The sequence below is a fragment of the Callorhinchus milii genome, unplaced genomic scaffold, assembly GCF_018977255.1.
Source record: "Callorhinchus milii isolate IMCB2004 unplaced genomic scaffold, IMCB_Cmil_1.0 Scaffold6, whole genome shotgun sequence".
NCBI classification, from domain to species: Eukaryota; Metazoa; Chordata; class Chondrichthyes; order Chimaeriformes; family Callorhinchidae; genus Callorhinchus; species Callorhinchus milii.
In genome coordinates this window covers 11,338,479-11,356,586 of record NW_024704747.1, presented here as the reverse complement: position 1 = coordinate 11,356,586, position 18,108 = coordinate 11,338,479, and the positions used below count along the sequence as shown (strand labels likewise).

Below are 18,108 nucleotides of genomic sequence, written 5' to 3'. Positions count from 1 at the left end.
AGTGACTTGTCTGGCTTTTCTATAATCATTATTACACTCACTCACTAGGTTTTTCTACTTACTTTATGATTTTTCTTCATTTTCATTAATGTGTCTCTCATTCTTTCTTTCATGGCTTTGGGCACTCGTCTCAGTGGCTGTCGTATCGGTTTACATTGTCCTTTATCTTTATCTCATACTCCCCTTTCATTAACCTTGTTTTACCAAAACATGTTTGTATTTTCCTATTATTTCTTCTGTTTCTAATCTTTTTTCTTCTTTCTTCACATTTTGTATTCTTTTCAACAATCCTATTTTATTTATGTCCTGTAGACCCGACAATGTTGCCTGTACTTTCACTATGTAAAGTGGTATTTTATATATTTTATTTTATCCCTCGTTCTTATTTATACTCTTCTTACCGTTTCAATGTCACCTGTTTACCACTAACCTTCCTTTCCCTTTTGCCATCCTTTCCCTCTGTGGTTCTCCCAGCCTTATATTTTCCTCTAATCACATCACACTAGCTGGTGCTCCTGCGTCCAATTTGCATTGTATGTGTTTTTTTCCTTTCAAGCACCATAGCGATGCCACCCATTTGTTATTCTCTCTTCTCTATCCATTTTCCTGTAATTTCCATTGTATCAATTATATTCTTCTTCCTCCTCACTGTTATTGGATTCCACCTCCGAGCTGCTCAACATTGCACCATGGCTTGATTGCACTTGTGCAATCCTGGTTCTCAGATAGTCACTCATCCTCCTATATTCTCTTCTTCCTGACATTCTACTTCCCTGTGATCTCTGTGTTGTTCTCAGTCCCCTGTGCCTCTCTGGCCTTTGTTGTTTATTTCTGCACTTTCATCAGAATGCCCATATTTGTCACAAATATAACACACCTTCTACTGGATATCGGCTAAAAGGGTGTTCTAGTCCACATTGCTCACGTGTCTTCTTGTTACACATCTTTCATCTAGGTCTGAATACCGGTTGTACTCCATATTCTTTATCTGTGTAATTCCAATTCCTTCGCTTAGCCAGTTCATCAATTTCCATCTCTTGTTCCTGATTTTGTTCAAACTCTTTCATATTTGCCTCGGACATTTCTTCTCTGTTTATCATTTGTACCGCTTTCTGTGAATTCCTTATTCTGTTGTCTTTAAACCTTATTACAGTTTGATCTTTAATCTTTACTACTCTCAGGGCTCCATGTTTTGCCTGAGAGACCTTAATGCAGCAAAATATTGGGTAAATGTCTCCACAGGCCCTTGTTTTCTTGAGCTAAATTTATATCTGTCAACAGATATTGTTATGTCCAAAACACTTTTCTCTCATAATATTCATTATATCATCTAAAAGCAATATCCATATCCCTTTCTAGGGTCTCAAAATATTCTCTGGCTTCTTCCCCTACTACATTTAAACAAATAGCAGCTTGCTGTTCACTTGCTGTTTTCTTAGCAGCTGTAACATATTGGTGGCTGAAGCAAATATTCTGTTGTCAGTTAACTTCAGTGGTCTTGGATTTGCACATACCCCATATGCCCTGATATTCTTTTGTTTCAGTCTGCATTTTATTTCTTTAATGCGGATTTCAATCTCATACTCCAATTCAGTCCAAAGTTGGTCCACTTCTGACACCATGTAATATAACTCAATCCAAATCGAGGGTGTGTTATTTATCTTCTTTATTAATAATCTCAATAATCCCCCACTATAAACCACACACTCTACCCACTCCCAGTGTCCCTTTGTACTCCCTGTCCTTCTTCTTATTGGCCCTTTTGTTATTTGTCAATTTACTCTTAAACGGGTATCCAACATCTTTCTCAATCTCTTTTTGACTCTCTGTCTTTCTCTCTCTGACTCTCTTGTGATTCATTCTCTTTGTCTCTCTTAGAGTAATTCTCTCTGCTTCTCGCTTTCTCTCAGAGATGAATTCTCCCTCTCTCTGAGATGAATTCTTCCTCTCTGCCTTTCTTTCTCTCTCTGACTCTCTCTCTGCCTCTTTCTCTCAGAGATTAATTCTTTCTCTTTCTCAGAGTAATTCTCTCTGTCTGTCTATGCGTGTGTGTGTGTGTATATATGTATGTGTTTCTCTTTCTATCGCTTGCTGTCTCTCTTTTTTCTCTCTGTGTAACTGTGCTTGTCTCTCAGCTTGCACTGTACCTATCTGAATGAACAAACAAAATATATTTGCTTGTTTAGACAGATTGAGGGAAAGGTCAGGCCGCTGGTTACAGTACACATGTGCTATAAAAGCTAGCACTCCAATTAAAAATTTCTGCATGAACTTTCACCAATTTTACTTCCAGGACCTCAGCCTTAATGTGGGTAAAGGGACAAGTGACCCATTAGCCGGTGTGCAAATACCTGGCATTCTGCTCCACCTTATTTACAATGGTTCAGAGGGTCCAGTGACCAGAGGCACAAGTTTAACATGAAACAACAATCAACGTCGAGAGGACATCCTAAGGCGCTGGACAGTCAGTCAAGCTGGGGGTTTGGAATCAGGAGGGATGGAGGGCAAGAAGGGTAGGGGTAGGATGGTGTTCGAAGGTGCGGTGAAGAGGAGGGTCTTGAGACGGGCCATGAAGGAGGCACAAGGGACAAGGGACAAGGCGAAGGGACTGTAGGATGGAGTTCCAAAATGGAGTGGGGCAGGCCGGGTGGTGGTATGGAGCAGCTGGAGCCCACTGAGTGGAGGGAGCGGACAAGTCTTCATAAAGTTAGCAGATCACAGAGGTAGGGAGGAGCGAGGCTGAAGAGAGTTTTGAAGACAAGAATGAGGATTTTGTACTCTGGGGGGTGGGGAGCCAGTCGAGCCAGGCGAGGTTGGGGGATAGGATCATGGAATCTAGTGTGGGAGAGGCAACAAGCTGCAGAGTTCTGGATGATGTGCAGCTTGTGGAGGGAGGAGGTTGGGAATGGTGACAAGTAGGGAGTTCCATAGTCGAGCCTGGATGTGATGAATGTGTGAATGAGAGTCTCAGTGGCCTGAGGGGAGACGGTGGTGGAGCCGGGCGATGTTGCAGAGGTGGGGGAAGGCAGAGCGGGTCATGGCACGGATGTGGGGTAGAAAGGATAGTTGAAGGTCAAACAAGACGCCAAGGTTCGGTACAAAAACAAGCAACATCAACTTGCATTTATATAGCACCCTTCACACAGGGTAGTGTACCCGAGTGCTTGACATTGGCAGAGCATGACGCCGAGAGTTGGGAGGTGACCGTAGGCACGGTCGAAAAGGAAGGTCTTCAAGCGCGACCTGAAGATGGGGAGACAAGGAGGGGGCAAGGCAGAGAGATAGAGGAAGAGTGTTCCAGAGCTTCAGGGTGTAGTGGCTGGAAGCGCCGCCACCAATGGTGGAACGGAGGATACGAAGGGCAAGCAGGAGGACACAGCAAGTGAGTGGAGACAGCAGTTAGTGGGTTGAGGATTAAGCAGGTCGGAGAGGTAGGGAGGTGCCAGGACATGAAGATGAGTGTAAGGAGCTTGAAATCGATCCGTTCAGTGATTGGAAGCCAGCGAAGTTGGCTACAATTGTTGTGATGAGGGTGAGTCTGCAAAACTATGCGGACAGCAGAGTTTTGGATTAACTGGATTTTACGTACTGGCTTAGTGAGGTGTAGAGTGCATCCATGGATGGTAATGCTGTCAGTGCCTGAGGTGTGGAAGAGCCAAGCAGGGGGGCCTCGGTCTTGTTGATTCAACTGGAGAAAGTCCCTCTCATTCACGACTTGCTGTCTGACAGACAGTCCATCAGAGCAGCATTGGTCACAAGCCAGGGTCAACCTGGCCCTGGTCAGTGTTAGTGTCATCCTGGCTCAGTCCTCTGAGTCAAAAGGTTGTGAGTTCAAGCCCCATGTCGGGACTTGGAATCACATTGTAGGGTTACTTAAATTCTGTGACCCTGCGGTAAAGTATGAACTGACACAAACTCTCAATTTGCTTCAATTAGTAAATTTTGATAAAGATTAGCAAGATTATACATATCAAGGTTCTACGTTTTAGCTAATCAAATGAATGCTTACGACGGGTTAGTACAGTTCAATGCAATGAGTTGATCTGATCAACACGGTGGCGATGGAGCAATCGACTTGTTAACTTGTTGGTCAATACATATTGATTGTAGTCTATCCCTCTTTCCTCGAGATTGGTTGTATTAGCTACTCCGTTCCCAAAATTCAGCTATTTCCATTTAACCCAAAATTTCTGGTTCTTTTTACCATGTTGGTCACGTATGCCAGTCTATTAAATGTGTTGTTGTAGACACCAGCTGCAAAGCAAGGACAACTTTATCTTCTATGGTGAAGAAAACCTTGTTCTTCCATTTGACTTTGGCTTCATCCATTTGCGTATGTAGTCATCCTTTATGAAGTAAACAAATCCATGAGTCTTTGTCATTTCCCTTTGATCAAGCTAACAGAACAATCATCATCAAATTTTCACAAAACCATTTTCATTTCAATCTTTTCAACTCATTTTAGCATTTGTTTGAGCTTCAACTGTTCATAGAATTCAACTGTATACACACACACTACACACACTGTATACACACACTACACACACACTGTATACACACACACTGTACACACACGCTACAATTGCACACCGTATACACATACGCACAATGTATACACTGTATACACACACGCTGTATACACACTACACACACACTGCATACACACACTGTTTACAAACACAGTATATACACATACACTGTATATACATACACTGCACACACACTCTATACACACTATATACACACACTGTATACACACACTATATACACATTACACACACACTGTAAACACACACTACAGACATACTGCATACACACACACTGTATGCACACACATTGTGTACACACAAACTACACACTGTATACACACACACTGTATATATACACACTGTATATACACACACACTACACACAGAATACACACACAGTATACACACACACTATATACACCCACACTGTATACACACACATTGTATATACACACACTATATATACACACATTGCACACACATTGTATATAGACACACTGTATACAACCATACTACATACACACTGTATACACACACAATATACACACACACTACACACACACGGTATACACACACACTGTAAATACACATACATTGTATACACACAACACTATATATACACTGTATAAACACACTGTATACACACACAGTATACACACACTGTATACACACACACAACAACAAGATTCCATTTATAGAGCGCCTTTCACGTCGGAAGGACATCCCAAGGCGCTGTACAGTTGGGTCAGAACCCGAGCAGGGGGGAGATGGTCAGGGTGAGGGGAGGGAGCGAGGAGGGGGTAGAGAGTCGAGAGGAGAGCTGAAGGCTCGGTCAAAGAGAAAGGTCTTGAGACCGGCCTTGAAGGAGGAAAGGGAGGAAGCGGCGAAGGCACTGGGGGATAGAGTTCCAGAGCCTCGGGGCTGAGAGGCTGAAGGCCCGGCCACCGATGGTAGGGCGGTTGGGGCGGGGGATGTGGAGCAGACCGGAGCCAGAGGAACGGAGGGTATGGGGAGGTAAGTAGGGGGATAGTAGGTCGGAGAGGTAGGAGGGAGCGAGGCCGTGAATGGCCTTGTAGGTGAGGATGAGGATCTTATACACACTGTAATAATCCCTGCATTTGATAGAACGCCTTGTCACGTTTTCTAGACGTCTCAAAGTGCTTCAAAGAATATACAGTGAAGTGAATTGACTGGATATTTTGTGGATGAAATGTGGCAGCCAATTACCCACAACAATGTCCCACACACAGTTGTGGATTGAGTGACCAAATTATTATTATTTATATTTTGAAGGGATTATTACACCCGAAAAGCGATCCGTCAATCGACTAACAACCGGGTTGCTACTTACGACTAGGTAAACAGAGGTGTGCGGAGTAAAGAAAATCGCTTAAGGTTTGACCCTGCCCGGGAATCAAACCCATAGTCATCCCACTTTCAAGGGGAGTGCTCTAACCGCTATACTACAGGACTCCACTATGGTACAGGAAGGTCTAAGAATAGACAGTGTGGGAAACATAAGCTGATTTGAGGCTGAGGACTCTGGGGATTGCAAAATAACACAACGAGGAGCAACAGAACTCAGCCATCGTGCTGCTCACTTGACCTCTGACCCACACAGCTTCAGTCTGACATCACCACAGATATTTGGGATTTGTTGCTGCCTAAATATATCAGAGGCTGTTGTCAGCTGTGACCAGTCAGCACAATTAGACAGGCCAAGTGCTTTACATCTACAGTGTACGTCAACAACAACAACAAAATTAAATTTGTATAGCGCCTTTCACATCGGGAGGACGTCCCAAGGCGCTGGACAGACAGATTTACAGACCCGAGCTGAGGGTCGGGGTGGGGGAGGGTGGAGGGCAGTGGGGGATGCAGGGAGATCGAAAGCACGGTCGAAGAGGAGGGTCTGAGGTGAGTCTTGAAGCTGGTGAGGGAGGGGTGAGACGGAGGGACTGTGGGATGGAGTTCCAGAGGGTGGGTGCAGAGTGGCAGAAGGCCCGCCCACTAATAGTGGGGCGAGTAAGGCGGGGGACGTAACGCAGGCTGGAGCCCGCTGAGCGGAGGGAGTGAACAGGATTTAGGAGGTCGGAGAGGTAAGGGGGAGCAAGACCATGGAAGACTTTGAAGGTGAGGGTCTTGAACTGTATCCTCTGAGTGATGGGAAGCCAGTGGAGTTGGGCAAGGATGGGGGTATTAGAGTCACAGAGCCTAGTGCGGGAGAGGACACGGACTGCAGAGTTCTGGATGATCTGCAGCCTGTGGAGGGAGGAGTTGGGGAGGTCGACAAGCAGTGAGTTTACATAGTTGTTTACATAGGCCTCAACATAATAAAGGCGTGTTTGAGGGTTTCGGCGGCCTGCGGTGTGAGACACTGTCAGAGCTGGGTCATGTTGCGGAGGTGGGGAAGACGGAGGGGTTCATGGCGCAAATGTGGGGTAGAAAGGATAGTTGAGCGTCAAACAAGACCCCAAGGTTCCAGACTGGCTTAGTAAGGAGTGTGCAACCATGGATGGTGATACTGTCAGCACCTGAGGTGTGGAGGCGCTGACTGGAGCCAATCAGGAGAGCCTCGGTCTTGTTGACGTTCAACTGAGGAAAGTTAGCTCTCATCCAGGACTTGATGTCTGACAGACATTCTGTCAGGACAGCAGTGGTCCTAGAGTCGAGGGTGAAGGCAGAGAGATAGAGTTGAGGGCCAATGAAGGTGTTAAATCACTGTCAGGCCAAATAGTGCAGGTAATGGGGCTAGAGGAGAAGCCGTTTGAGGAGATGAAGTGCAGGCAGTGTGCGAGGTACAATCTGAACCAGTCAAGGACAGCGCCGTGGATGTTGAGGTGAGAGGAGAGGCGGTGGATGAGGATAATGTGGTCGATGGTGTCGAAAGCAGCAGAGAGGTCAAGGAGGGCGAGGAGTCAGAGATGTCATTTGTCACTTTGACCAGGACAGTCATCATAGATGCTGTGGGCGGCACGGAACGCCTTGGGACATCCTCCCAACATGAAAGGCGCTATGATAATGTAATTTGTTGTTGTTGTTGTACGTCCACCCTCCCAGGTCAGCCTGTGCTAGAAACAGAGTAAAGCTCCCTCTACATTGCCCATCCACAGGTCTCATTTGAATGAAATGAGAAATGTAAAATTCCAGGGACTCTATTTTTGAGGATTACAACACTCAAACTACCCTCCAGCCGGAATCCTCGGTGGGTTGTGCTGTGAGCTGTGTCACGTTGCTCCTGTGCCTCGCTGTCGCCGGTATCAGATTGAGATATGATGGCAGCCCATTTCATTACCTGCACTATTTGGCCTGACAGTGATTTAACACCTTCATTGGCTGTTGCTCTTGGCTCAGTCAGTTGAGCTGAGTTTAATGCTGGTGACTCGCCAGATCTTCAGTGTGAATAAAACAAATCCCCCGTGGGCCCCGCCACACCTCAGCTCACGTCGCTGTTTCCCCTTTTGTAGCTGCTGTCCTGTTTCTTGATTATAATCCATCACAATTTATCCTTTCATAACCCACCCTCAGCTCTGGCAGCTGAATGCCTGAACCCCTTGGCTCCTGTGAAAATGTTCAACTTTTGCTTAAAGTCCTTATCACGACCCCAGTTAATCTCCAGCAACCTTTACTGTTACATTTACCACCTCACTGTCGTGTGTTACCCGAGAAACGGGCTGCTCAACACAAGGAGAATAAACAGCAACAATTGCCCCTCCATCCCAACTCCTCACCAACCAACATCATATGTTTGACAACTCCTTATTAGCTCTGTCACTGCAAGTCTCCGCACTAACCCGGAGCCACTGGGAACCAGTCAGTCATTCGGGAGGAAGATATGTTTGTGCAGTGAATCACTTGCTGCTTTGATTTTAAAGTTGGGACCCTTCCTACCTTCGCCCTCTCCCTCACTCCTCTCCCTCACTCCTATCCCACACTCTTCTCCGTCACTCCTCTCCCTCACTGCCTCACTTCTCTCCATCCCTCCCTCACTATTCCCATTCCCTCTCTCCCACTCCCTCACTCCTCTCTCACACCCTCACTCCTCCCTCACTCCACATTCCTCTCCCTCACACCCTCACTCCTCTCCCACTACCTCACTTCTCTCTCACTTCCTCACTCCTCTCTCTCTCACTCCTGTATTTCACTCACTCACTCCTCTCCCTCACTGCCTCACTCCTCTCCATCACCCCTCACACTCCCTCTCTCCCACTCCCTACTCTCACTCCATCGCTTCTCTCACACTCCCTCACTCCACTCCCATTCCCTCACTCCTCTCTGTCAATCCTCACTCCTTTCTCACTCCCTCCTCTCTCACTCCTCTCCCTCGCTCGCTCACTCCTCTCCCACTTGCTCACTCGTCTCGCTCACTCCTCTCCCATTCCATCATTTCTCTCTCACTCCCATTCCTCTCCCACTACCTCACTCCTCTCCCTCACTCGCTCACTCCTCTCCCTCACTCACTCTTCTTCCTCACTCGCTCACTCCTCTCCCTCACTCCTTCATTCCTCTCCCTCACTCGCTCACTCCTCTCCCTCACTCTCTCACTCCTCTCCCTCACTCGCTCACTCCTCTCGCTCACTCCTCTCCCTCACTCGCTCACTCCTCTCCCTGACTCGCTCACTCCTCTCCCTCACTCCTTCATTCCTCTCCCTCACTCCTCCCCCACTCCCTCACTCCTCTCCCTCACTCCTTTCCCACTGCCTCACTCCTCTCCCTCACTCACCACTCCTCTCCCTCACTCCTTCATTCCTCTCCCTCACTGCTTTCCCACTACCTCACTCCTCTCCCTCACTTCTCTCCCTCAATTCCTCACTCCTCTCCCTCACTCCTCTCTCGCCTGTCTCTCACTCCCTCATTCCTCTCCCACTCCCTCACTCCTCTACCTCACTCCCTCACGTGTCTTCTACTCCCTCACTCTTCTGCGTTACTCCTCGCCGTCACTGCCTCACTTCTCTCCCTCACTCCTGTACTTTACTCACTCACGCCTCTCCCTCAATGCCTTACTCCTCTCCATCACTCCCTCCTTCCTCACACTACCTCTCTCCCACTCCCACTCCATCGCTTCTCTCGCACTCCCTCACTCCACTCCCATTCCCTCACTCCTCTCCCTCAAACCTCACTTCTCCCACTCCCTCACTCCTTCTCCTCACTCCCTCACTCTTTTCTCTCACTCCTCTCCCTCACTCGATCACTCCTCTCCCACTTCCTCACTCGTCTCCCTCACTCCTCCTTCACACAGCTTAGAGAGAGACAGACACACAACTCACAGAGGGACAGACATACAGCTCACAGAGAGGCAGACACACAGTTCAGAGCGAAAGAGAGAGACAGCTCAGAGAGAGCAATACACAACACACAGAGAGACACACACACACGCAGCTCAGAGGGAGACACACACAAACAGCACAGAGAGACCGACACAACAACAACAAGATTCCATTTATAGAGCGCCTTTCACGTCAGGAGGACGTCCCAAGGCGCTGCACAGTTGGGTCATGACCCGAGCAGGGGGGAAATGGTCAGGGTGAGGGGAGGGAAGGGAGGGAGAGAGGAGGGGGGAAATGGTCAGGGTGAGGGGAGGGAAGGGAGGGAGAGAGGAGGGGGGAAATGGTCAGGGTGAGGGGAGGGAGCGAGGAGGAGGAAGAGAGTCGAGAGGAGAGCTGAAGGCTCGGTCAAAGAGAAAGGTTTTGAGACCGGCCTTGAAGGAGGAAAGGGAGGAAGCGGCGAAGGCACTGGGGGATGGAGTTCCAGAGCCTGGGGGCTGAGAGGCTGAAGGCCCGGCCACCGATGGTAGGGAGGTTGGGGCGGGGGACGTGGAGCAGACCGGAGCCAGAGGAACGGAGGGTACGGGCAGGTAGGGAGGGGGATAGTAGGTCGGAGAGGTAGGAGGGAGCGAGGCCGTGAATGGCCTTGTAGGTGAGGGTGAGGATCTTGAAATCAATCCTCTGGGGGATGGGGAGCCAGTGGAGGTGAGCGAGGGTGGGAGTGATGTGGTCGCGGTGTCTGGTGCGGGACAGTACACGAGCTGCAGAGTTCTGAATGACCTGCAGTGTGGAGGGAGGGCCGGGAAGGCCGGCGAGGAGAGAGTTCCCATAGTCCAGCCTTGAGGTGACAAAGGCGTGGACCAGAGTTTCAGCGGCGTGAGGGGTGAGGTAGTGCCGTAATCTGGCGATATTCCGGAGCTGATGGAAGGCGGTGCCAGTTGTGGTGCGGATGTGAGGGAGAAAGGACAGCTCAGGGTCGAACAAAACGCCGAGGTTCCTGACTGGCTTTGAGAGGTGGAGAGTGCAGCCTTGGATGCTGATGCTGTCAGCGCCTGAGGTGCGGAGGCGCTGACGTGAGCCAATCAGGAGGGCCTCAGTTTTTCGCACGTTGAGCTGAAGAAAGTTGTCTCTCGTCCAGGACTCGATGTTGGACAGGCAGCTGTCAGGACATCGGTGGTCGTGGAGTTGAGAGTAGAGGAGGAAAGGTAGAGTTGGGTGTCATCCGCATACATGTGGAAGTTAACCCCATGTCTGCGGATGATGTCACCGAGGGGGAGCATATAGAGGGTGAAGAGGAGGGGACCAAGGACAGAGCCCTGAGGGACAACACATGAGACAGTGCGGGGGGTGGAGGAGAAGCCATTCGTTGAGACGAAGTGAAGACGGTGGGAAAGGTAAGAGCTAAACCATTCAAGGACAGTGCCTTGAAGGTTGAGGTGGGAGGACAAGCGGTGGAGTCGACCGTATCGAATGCTGCCGATAGGTCGAGGAGGACGAGGAGGCAGAGGGAGCCCTGGTCACAGATGGTCAGGATATCATTGGTGACCTTGACCAGGGCAGTTTCTGTGCTATGAGCAGCACGGAAACCTGACTGAAGGGGTTCGAAAAGAGAATGGGTGGAGAGGAAAGAGCGCAGTTGGGAGGCGACAACTCTTTCCAAGACCTTGGAGAGAAAGGGGAGGTTGGAGATGGGCCGGTAGCTTGATAGCTGCGACGCATCAAGGGAGACACACAGCTCAGGGAGAGAGACACATCTCGGAGAAAGAGACACATATAGCTCAGAGAGACAGAAACACAGCTCAGAGAGAGGCACACACGCAGCTCAGAGGGAGAGAGACACCGTTCAGAGAGAGAGAGACATACAATTCAGAGTGATGGACACACAGCTCAGAGAGTGAGAGACACAGCTCAGATACAGAGAGGCACAGCTCAGAGAAAGAGTCACAGAGCTCAGAGTGAGACAGACACACAGTTCAGAGCGATAGAGAGAGACAGCTCAGAGAGAGACAGACACACAGCAGAGAGAGAGAGACAGAGAGAGTGACACACAGCTCAGAGAAAGAGAGAGAGAGACACACAGATACAGCTCAGAGAGAGAGACACACATCAGAGACAGACACACAGCTCAGAGAGTGAGAGACACAGCTCAGAGAGAGACACAGCTCAGAGAGAGAGACACAGAGCTCAGAGAGACAGACACAGAGCTCAGAGAGAGACAGACACACAGCTCGGAGAGATAGAGAGGCACAGCTCAGAGTGAGACAGGCACACAGCTCAGAGAGAGAGAGACACAAATCAGAGAGAGAGAGAGAGAGAGAGACACACACACACAGCTCAGAAAGAGACACCCAGCTCAGAGAAACGGAAACACACACACCTCAGAGAGACACACAGCTCAGAGTGACAGACACACAGCTCAGAGAGACAGGCACACAGCTCAGAGAGACAGACACACAGCTCAGAGAGACGGACACACAGCTCAGAGACGGACAGACAGCTCAGAGAGACAGACACACAGCTCAGAGAGACGGACACACAGCTCAGAGAGACGGACACACAGCTCAGAGAGACGGACACACAGCTCAGAGAGACGGACACACAGCTCAGAGACGGACAGACAGCTCAGAGAGACAGACACACAGCTCAGAGAGACGGACACACAGCTCAGAGAGACAGACACACAGCAGAGAGAGAGAGACAGAGAGAGTGACACGCAGCTCAGAGAGACAGAGAGAGACACACACATGCAGCTCAGAGAGAGAGACACACATAGCTCAGAGAGAGACAGACACACAGCTCAGAGACAGAGAGGCACAGCTCAGAGAAAGAGACACAGAGCTCAGAGTGAGACAGACACACAGTTCAGAGCGATAGAGAGAGACAACTCAGAGAGAGAGAGAGACACAGCTGAGAGGGAGGGAGATACAGCTCAGGCTTTATAAATAGGGGCATAGAGTACAAGAGTCAGGAGGTTATGATTAACCTATATAAAACACTGGTTAGGCTTCAGTTAGAATACTGAGCCCAGTTCTGGGCCCCACACTATAGGAAGGATGTTAAGGCATTGGAAAGGGTACAGAGGAGATTTACGAGGGTGGTACCAGGAATGAGGGACCTTGATTATGAGGAAAGGCAAGAGAGGTTAGGATTATTCTCATTGGAGCAGAGAAGGTTACAAGGAGACCTAATAGAGGTTTTCAAAATCATGAGGGGATTTGATAGGTTAGAAAGGGAAAAACTGTTTCCACTGGTGGGTGTGTCGGTGACTCGAGGTCACAGATTTAAAATAGTTTGAAAGGGTAGTGGAGGCCGATTCGATAACTACTTTTAAAAACGCGGTGGATGGGTATTTGAGGAGGGTGGGTTTGCCGGGTTATGGGGAAAGGGCTGGGGAGTGGGATTGACATTACATTGATCTATTCAAAGAGCCGGCACAGACTCGATAGGCCGAATGGCCTCTTTTTGTGCTGTACAATTCTATGATTCTATGATCTATGATTCAGAGTGATAGACACACAGCTCAGAGAGTGAAACGCAGCTCAGAGACAGTGAGGCACAGCACAGAGACAGCGAGAGAGACATACAGCACACAGAGAGAGAGACAGAGCTCAGAGAGAGACAGACACACAGCTCAGAAAGAGACACACACCTCAGAGAGACAGACACACAGCTCAGAAAGAGAGATACACAGCAGAGAGAGAGAGAGAAAGATAGACACACAGCTCAGAGAGAGACAGACACACAATTCAGAGCGATAGAGAGAGACAGCTCAGAGAGACAGGGAGACACACGGCTCAGAGAGAAAAAGAGACACAGCTCAGAGTGAGACAGACATACAACACAGTTCTGAAAGAGACCCCCAGCACAGAGAAACGACACACGCACACCTCAGAGAGTCAGACACACAGCAAAGAGAGAGAGAGAGACATGTAGCTCAAGAGTGAGACAGAGAGAGAGAGAGAGGCATGCAGCTCAGAGAGAGAGAGAGACACACAGCTCAGAGTGAGACACAGCTCAGAGAGAGACACACAACTCAGAGAGAGAGGGACACACACAGCTCAGAGTGAGACACACAGCTCACAGAGAGAGGGACACACACACACGCAGCTCAGAAAGAGACACACACCTCAGAGAGACAGACACACAGCTCAGAGAGAGAGAGAGACACACACACAGCTCAGAAAAAGACACACACCTCAGAGAGACAGGCATACAGCTCAGAAAGAGAGAGAGCGACAGCTCAGAGAGACAGACATGCAGCTCAGAGAGAGAGAGAAACACAGCACAGTGTGAGAGAGAGAGACAACTTTCTTCAGCTCAACGTGCGTAAAAACTGAGGCCCTCCTGATTGGCTCACGTCAGCGCTTCCGCACCTCAGGCGCTGACAGCATCAGCATCTAAGGCTGCACTCTCCACCTCTCAAAGCCGGTCAGGAACCTCGGGGTTCTGTTCGACCCTGAGCTGTCCTTTCTCCCTCATGTCCGCACCACAACTGGCACCGCCTTCCATCACCTCCGGAATGTCGCCAGACTACGGCACTACCTCACCCCTCACGCTGCTGAAACTCTGGTCCACGCCTTTATCACCTCAAGGCTGGACTATGGGAACTCTCTCCTCGCCGGCCTTCCCGGCCCTCCCTCCACACTGCAGGTCATTCAGAACTCTGCAGCTCGTGTACTGTCCCGCACCAGACACCGCGACCACATCACTCCCACCCTCGCTTGCCTCCACTGGCTCCCCATCCCCCAGAGGATCGAATTCAAGTTCCTCATCCTCACCTACAAGGCCATTCACGGCCTCGCTCCCTCCTACCTCTCCGACCTACTATCCCCCTACTTACCTGCCCGTACCCTCCGTTCCTCTGGCTCCGGTCTGCTCCACATCCCCCGCCCCAACCGCCCTACCATCGGTGGTCGGGCCTTCAGCCTCTCAGCCCCGAGGCTCTGGAACTCTATCCCCCAGTGCCTTCGCCGCTTCCTCCCTTTCCTCCTTCAAGGCCGGTCTCAAGACCTTTCTCTTTGACCGAGCCTTCAGCTCCCCTCTCGACTCTCTACCCCCTCCTCGCTCCCTCCCTTCCCTCCCCTCACCCTGACCATTTCCCCCCAACGCTCGGGTCCTTACCCAACTGTACAGTGCCTTGGGACGTCCTCCTGACGTGAAAGGCGCTCTATAAATGAAATCTTCTTGTTGTTGTTGAGTGACATGCAGCTGAGAGAGAGAGAGAGAGAGAGAGACACGAGGCTCAGAGGGAGAGAGAGACACACACAGTTCAGAGAGCGAGAGACACAACTCAGAGATAGAGAGACACAGCTCAGAGTGAGACACACACCGCTCAGAGGGAGAGAGAGACTCACAGTTCAGAGAGCAAGAGACATATCTCAGAGACAGAGAGGCACATCTCAGAGAAAGACACACATAACTCAGAGAGAAAGACGCACAGCTAAGAGAGAGAGAGAGAGAGAGACAGCTCAGAGAGAGACACACAACTCAGAGAGAGAGAGACACATAGCTCAGAAAGAGAGAGAGAAACAGTTCAGAGACCGGACACACAGCTCAGAGAGAGACACACAACTCAGAGAGAGAGGGACACACACACACGCAGCTCAGAAAGAGACACACCTCAGAGAGACAGACACACAGCTCAGAGAGAGAAAGACAGAGAGAGTGACACGCAGCTCGAGAGAGAGAGAGACACACAGCTCAGAGGGAGAGACACACAACTCAGAGCGATAGACACACAGCTGAGAGTGATAGACATACAGCTCAGAGAGTGAGAGACACAGCTCAGAGACAGAGACACAGCTCAGAGACACGGCTCAGAGAGAGACAGGCACACAGCTCAGAGAGAGAGAGACAGACACACAGCTCAGAGAGAGAGAGACAGACACACAGCTCAGAGAGAGACACACAACTCAGAGAGCGAGAGATACAGCTCAGAGTGAGAGACACACATAGCTCAGAAAGAGACATACAGCTCACAGAGATGGACACACTCACCTCAAAGAAAGACACACAGCTCAGAGAGATAGACACACAGCTCAGAGAGAGACAGACACACAGCTCAGAGAGACAGACACACAGCTCAGAGAGACAGACACACAGCTCAGAGAGACAGACACACAGCTCAGAGAGACAGACACACAGCTCAGAGAGAGAGAGAGAGACAGCTCAGAGAGATAGACACACAGCTCAGAGAGAGACAGACACACAGCTCAGAGAGACAGACACACACCTCAGAGAGACAGACACACAGCTCAGATAGATAGACACACACCTCAGAGAGAGACACACAGCTCAGAGAGCGAGAGATACAGCTCAGAGTGAGAGACACACATAGCTCAGAAAGAGACATACAGCTCACAGAGATGGACACACTCACCTCAAAGAAAGACACACAGCTCAGAGAGATAGACACACAGCTCAGAGAGAGACACACACACAGCTCAGAGGGACACACACACAGCTCAGAGAAACAGACACACAGCTCAGATAGATAGACATACAGCTCACAGAGAGAGAGAGAGAGAGAGAGAGAGACAGCTCAGAGAGACAGACACACAGCTCAGAGAGAGACAGACACACAGCTCAGAGAGACAGACACACAGCTCAGAGAGACAGACACACAGCTCAGATAGATAGACACACACCTCAGAGAGACAGACACACAGCTCAGAGAGAGAGAGAGAGACAGCTCAGAGAGACAGACACACAGCTCAGAGGGAGAGAGAGAGACAGCTCAGAGAGACAGACTCACAGCAGAGAGAGACAGAGACACGCAGCTCAGAGAGAGGGAGAGACATGCCGCTCAGAGAGAGACAGACACACAACTCAGAGTGATAGACACACAGCTCAGAGAGAGAGACCACAGCACAGAGAGAGAGGGAGAGAGAGTGACACACAGCTCATAGAGCAAGAGACACAGCTCGGAGATAGAAAGGCACAGCTCAGAGAGAGAGAGACAGCTCAGAGAGAGACAAACATGCAGCTCAGAGAGTGAGAGAGAGACACACAACCCAGAGAGAGAGACACACACACAGCTCAGAAAGAGACACACATCTCAGAGAGACAGACACACAGCTCAGAAAGAGAGAGACAGCTCAGAGAGACAGACACGCAGCTCAGAGAGAGAGACACACGACTCAGAGTGATAGATACACAGCTGAGAGAGAGAGACCACAGAATAAGAGAGTGTGGAAGAGTGACACACAGTTCATAGAGCAAGAGACACAGCTCAGAGAAAGAGAGGCACAGCTCAGAGAGAGACACAGCACACAAAGAGAGACAGAGCTCAGAGAGAGAGAGAGAGACACACACAGCTCAGAAAGAGACACACACCTCAGAGAGACAGACACATAGCTCAGAGAGAGACATACACAGCACAGAGATACCAACACACAGCTCAGAGAGAGAGACACACAGCTCAGAGAGAGAGACACACAGCTCAGAGAGAGACAGACACACAGCTCAGAGAGAGAGAGACACACAGCTCAGAGAGAGACAGACACACAGCTCAGAGAGAGACAGACACACAGCTCAGAGAGAGACAGACACACAGCTCAGAGAGAGAGACACGCACAGCTCAGAGAGAGAGAGAGAGAGACAGGCACACAGCTCAGAGAGAGAGAGAGACAGATACACAGCTCAGAGAGAGACAGACACACAGCTCAGAGAGAGAGACAGACACACAGCTCAGAGAGAGAGAGAGACAGACACACAGCTCAGAGAGACAGACACACAGCTCAGAGACAGACACACACCTCAGAGAGACAGACACACAGCTCAGAGAGAGAGAGAGACACAGCTCAGAGAGACAGACACACAGCTCAGAGAGAGAGAGACAGATACACAGCTCAGAGAGAGACACACAGCTCAGAGAGCGAGAGATACAGCTCAGAGTGAGAGACACACATAGCTCAGAAAGAGACATACAGCTCACAGAGATGGACACACCTCAAAGAAAGACACACAGCTCAGAGAGAGACAGACACATAGCTCAGAGAGACAGACACACACCTCAGAGAGACAGACACACAGCTCAGAGAGACAGACACACAGCTCAGAGACAGACACACACCTCAGAGAGACAGACACACAGCTCAGATAGATAGACACACACCTCAGAGAGACAGTCACACAGCTCAGAGAGAGAGAGAGAGACAGCTCAGAGAGACAGACACACAGCTCGAAGATAGAAACTCAGACCACAGCAGGAAGAGACACTCAGAGAGACAGACACACAGCTCACGCTGTTAGTTCCATCAATACGACATAGGTGGAACCAAGGAATTAACGATGGCAAGTCCAGAACACTCATT

The 18,108-nt window shown here is 49.7% G+C and overlaps 1 protein-coding gene across 1 annotated transcript in view; it reads right to left on the bottom strand.

Annotated features, from left to right (window-relative positions):
- Nucleotides 1-3,902: 3,902 nt before the first annotated feature.
- Nucleotides 3,903-18,108, bottom strand: part of ube2f (ubiquitin-conjugating enzyme E2F (putative)) — a 136,050-nt gene continuing 121,844 nt past the window's right edge. Inside the window, exon 10 of the mRNA XM_042336385.1 lies at nucleotides 3,903-4,346. Coding sequence (XP_042192319.1) covers nucleotides 4,281-4,346 — 66 coding nt within the window. The 3' untranslated portion in view covers nucleotides 3,903-4,280. The remainder of the gene's footprint in view (nucleotides 4,347-18,108) is intronic.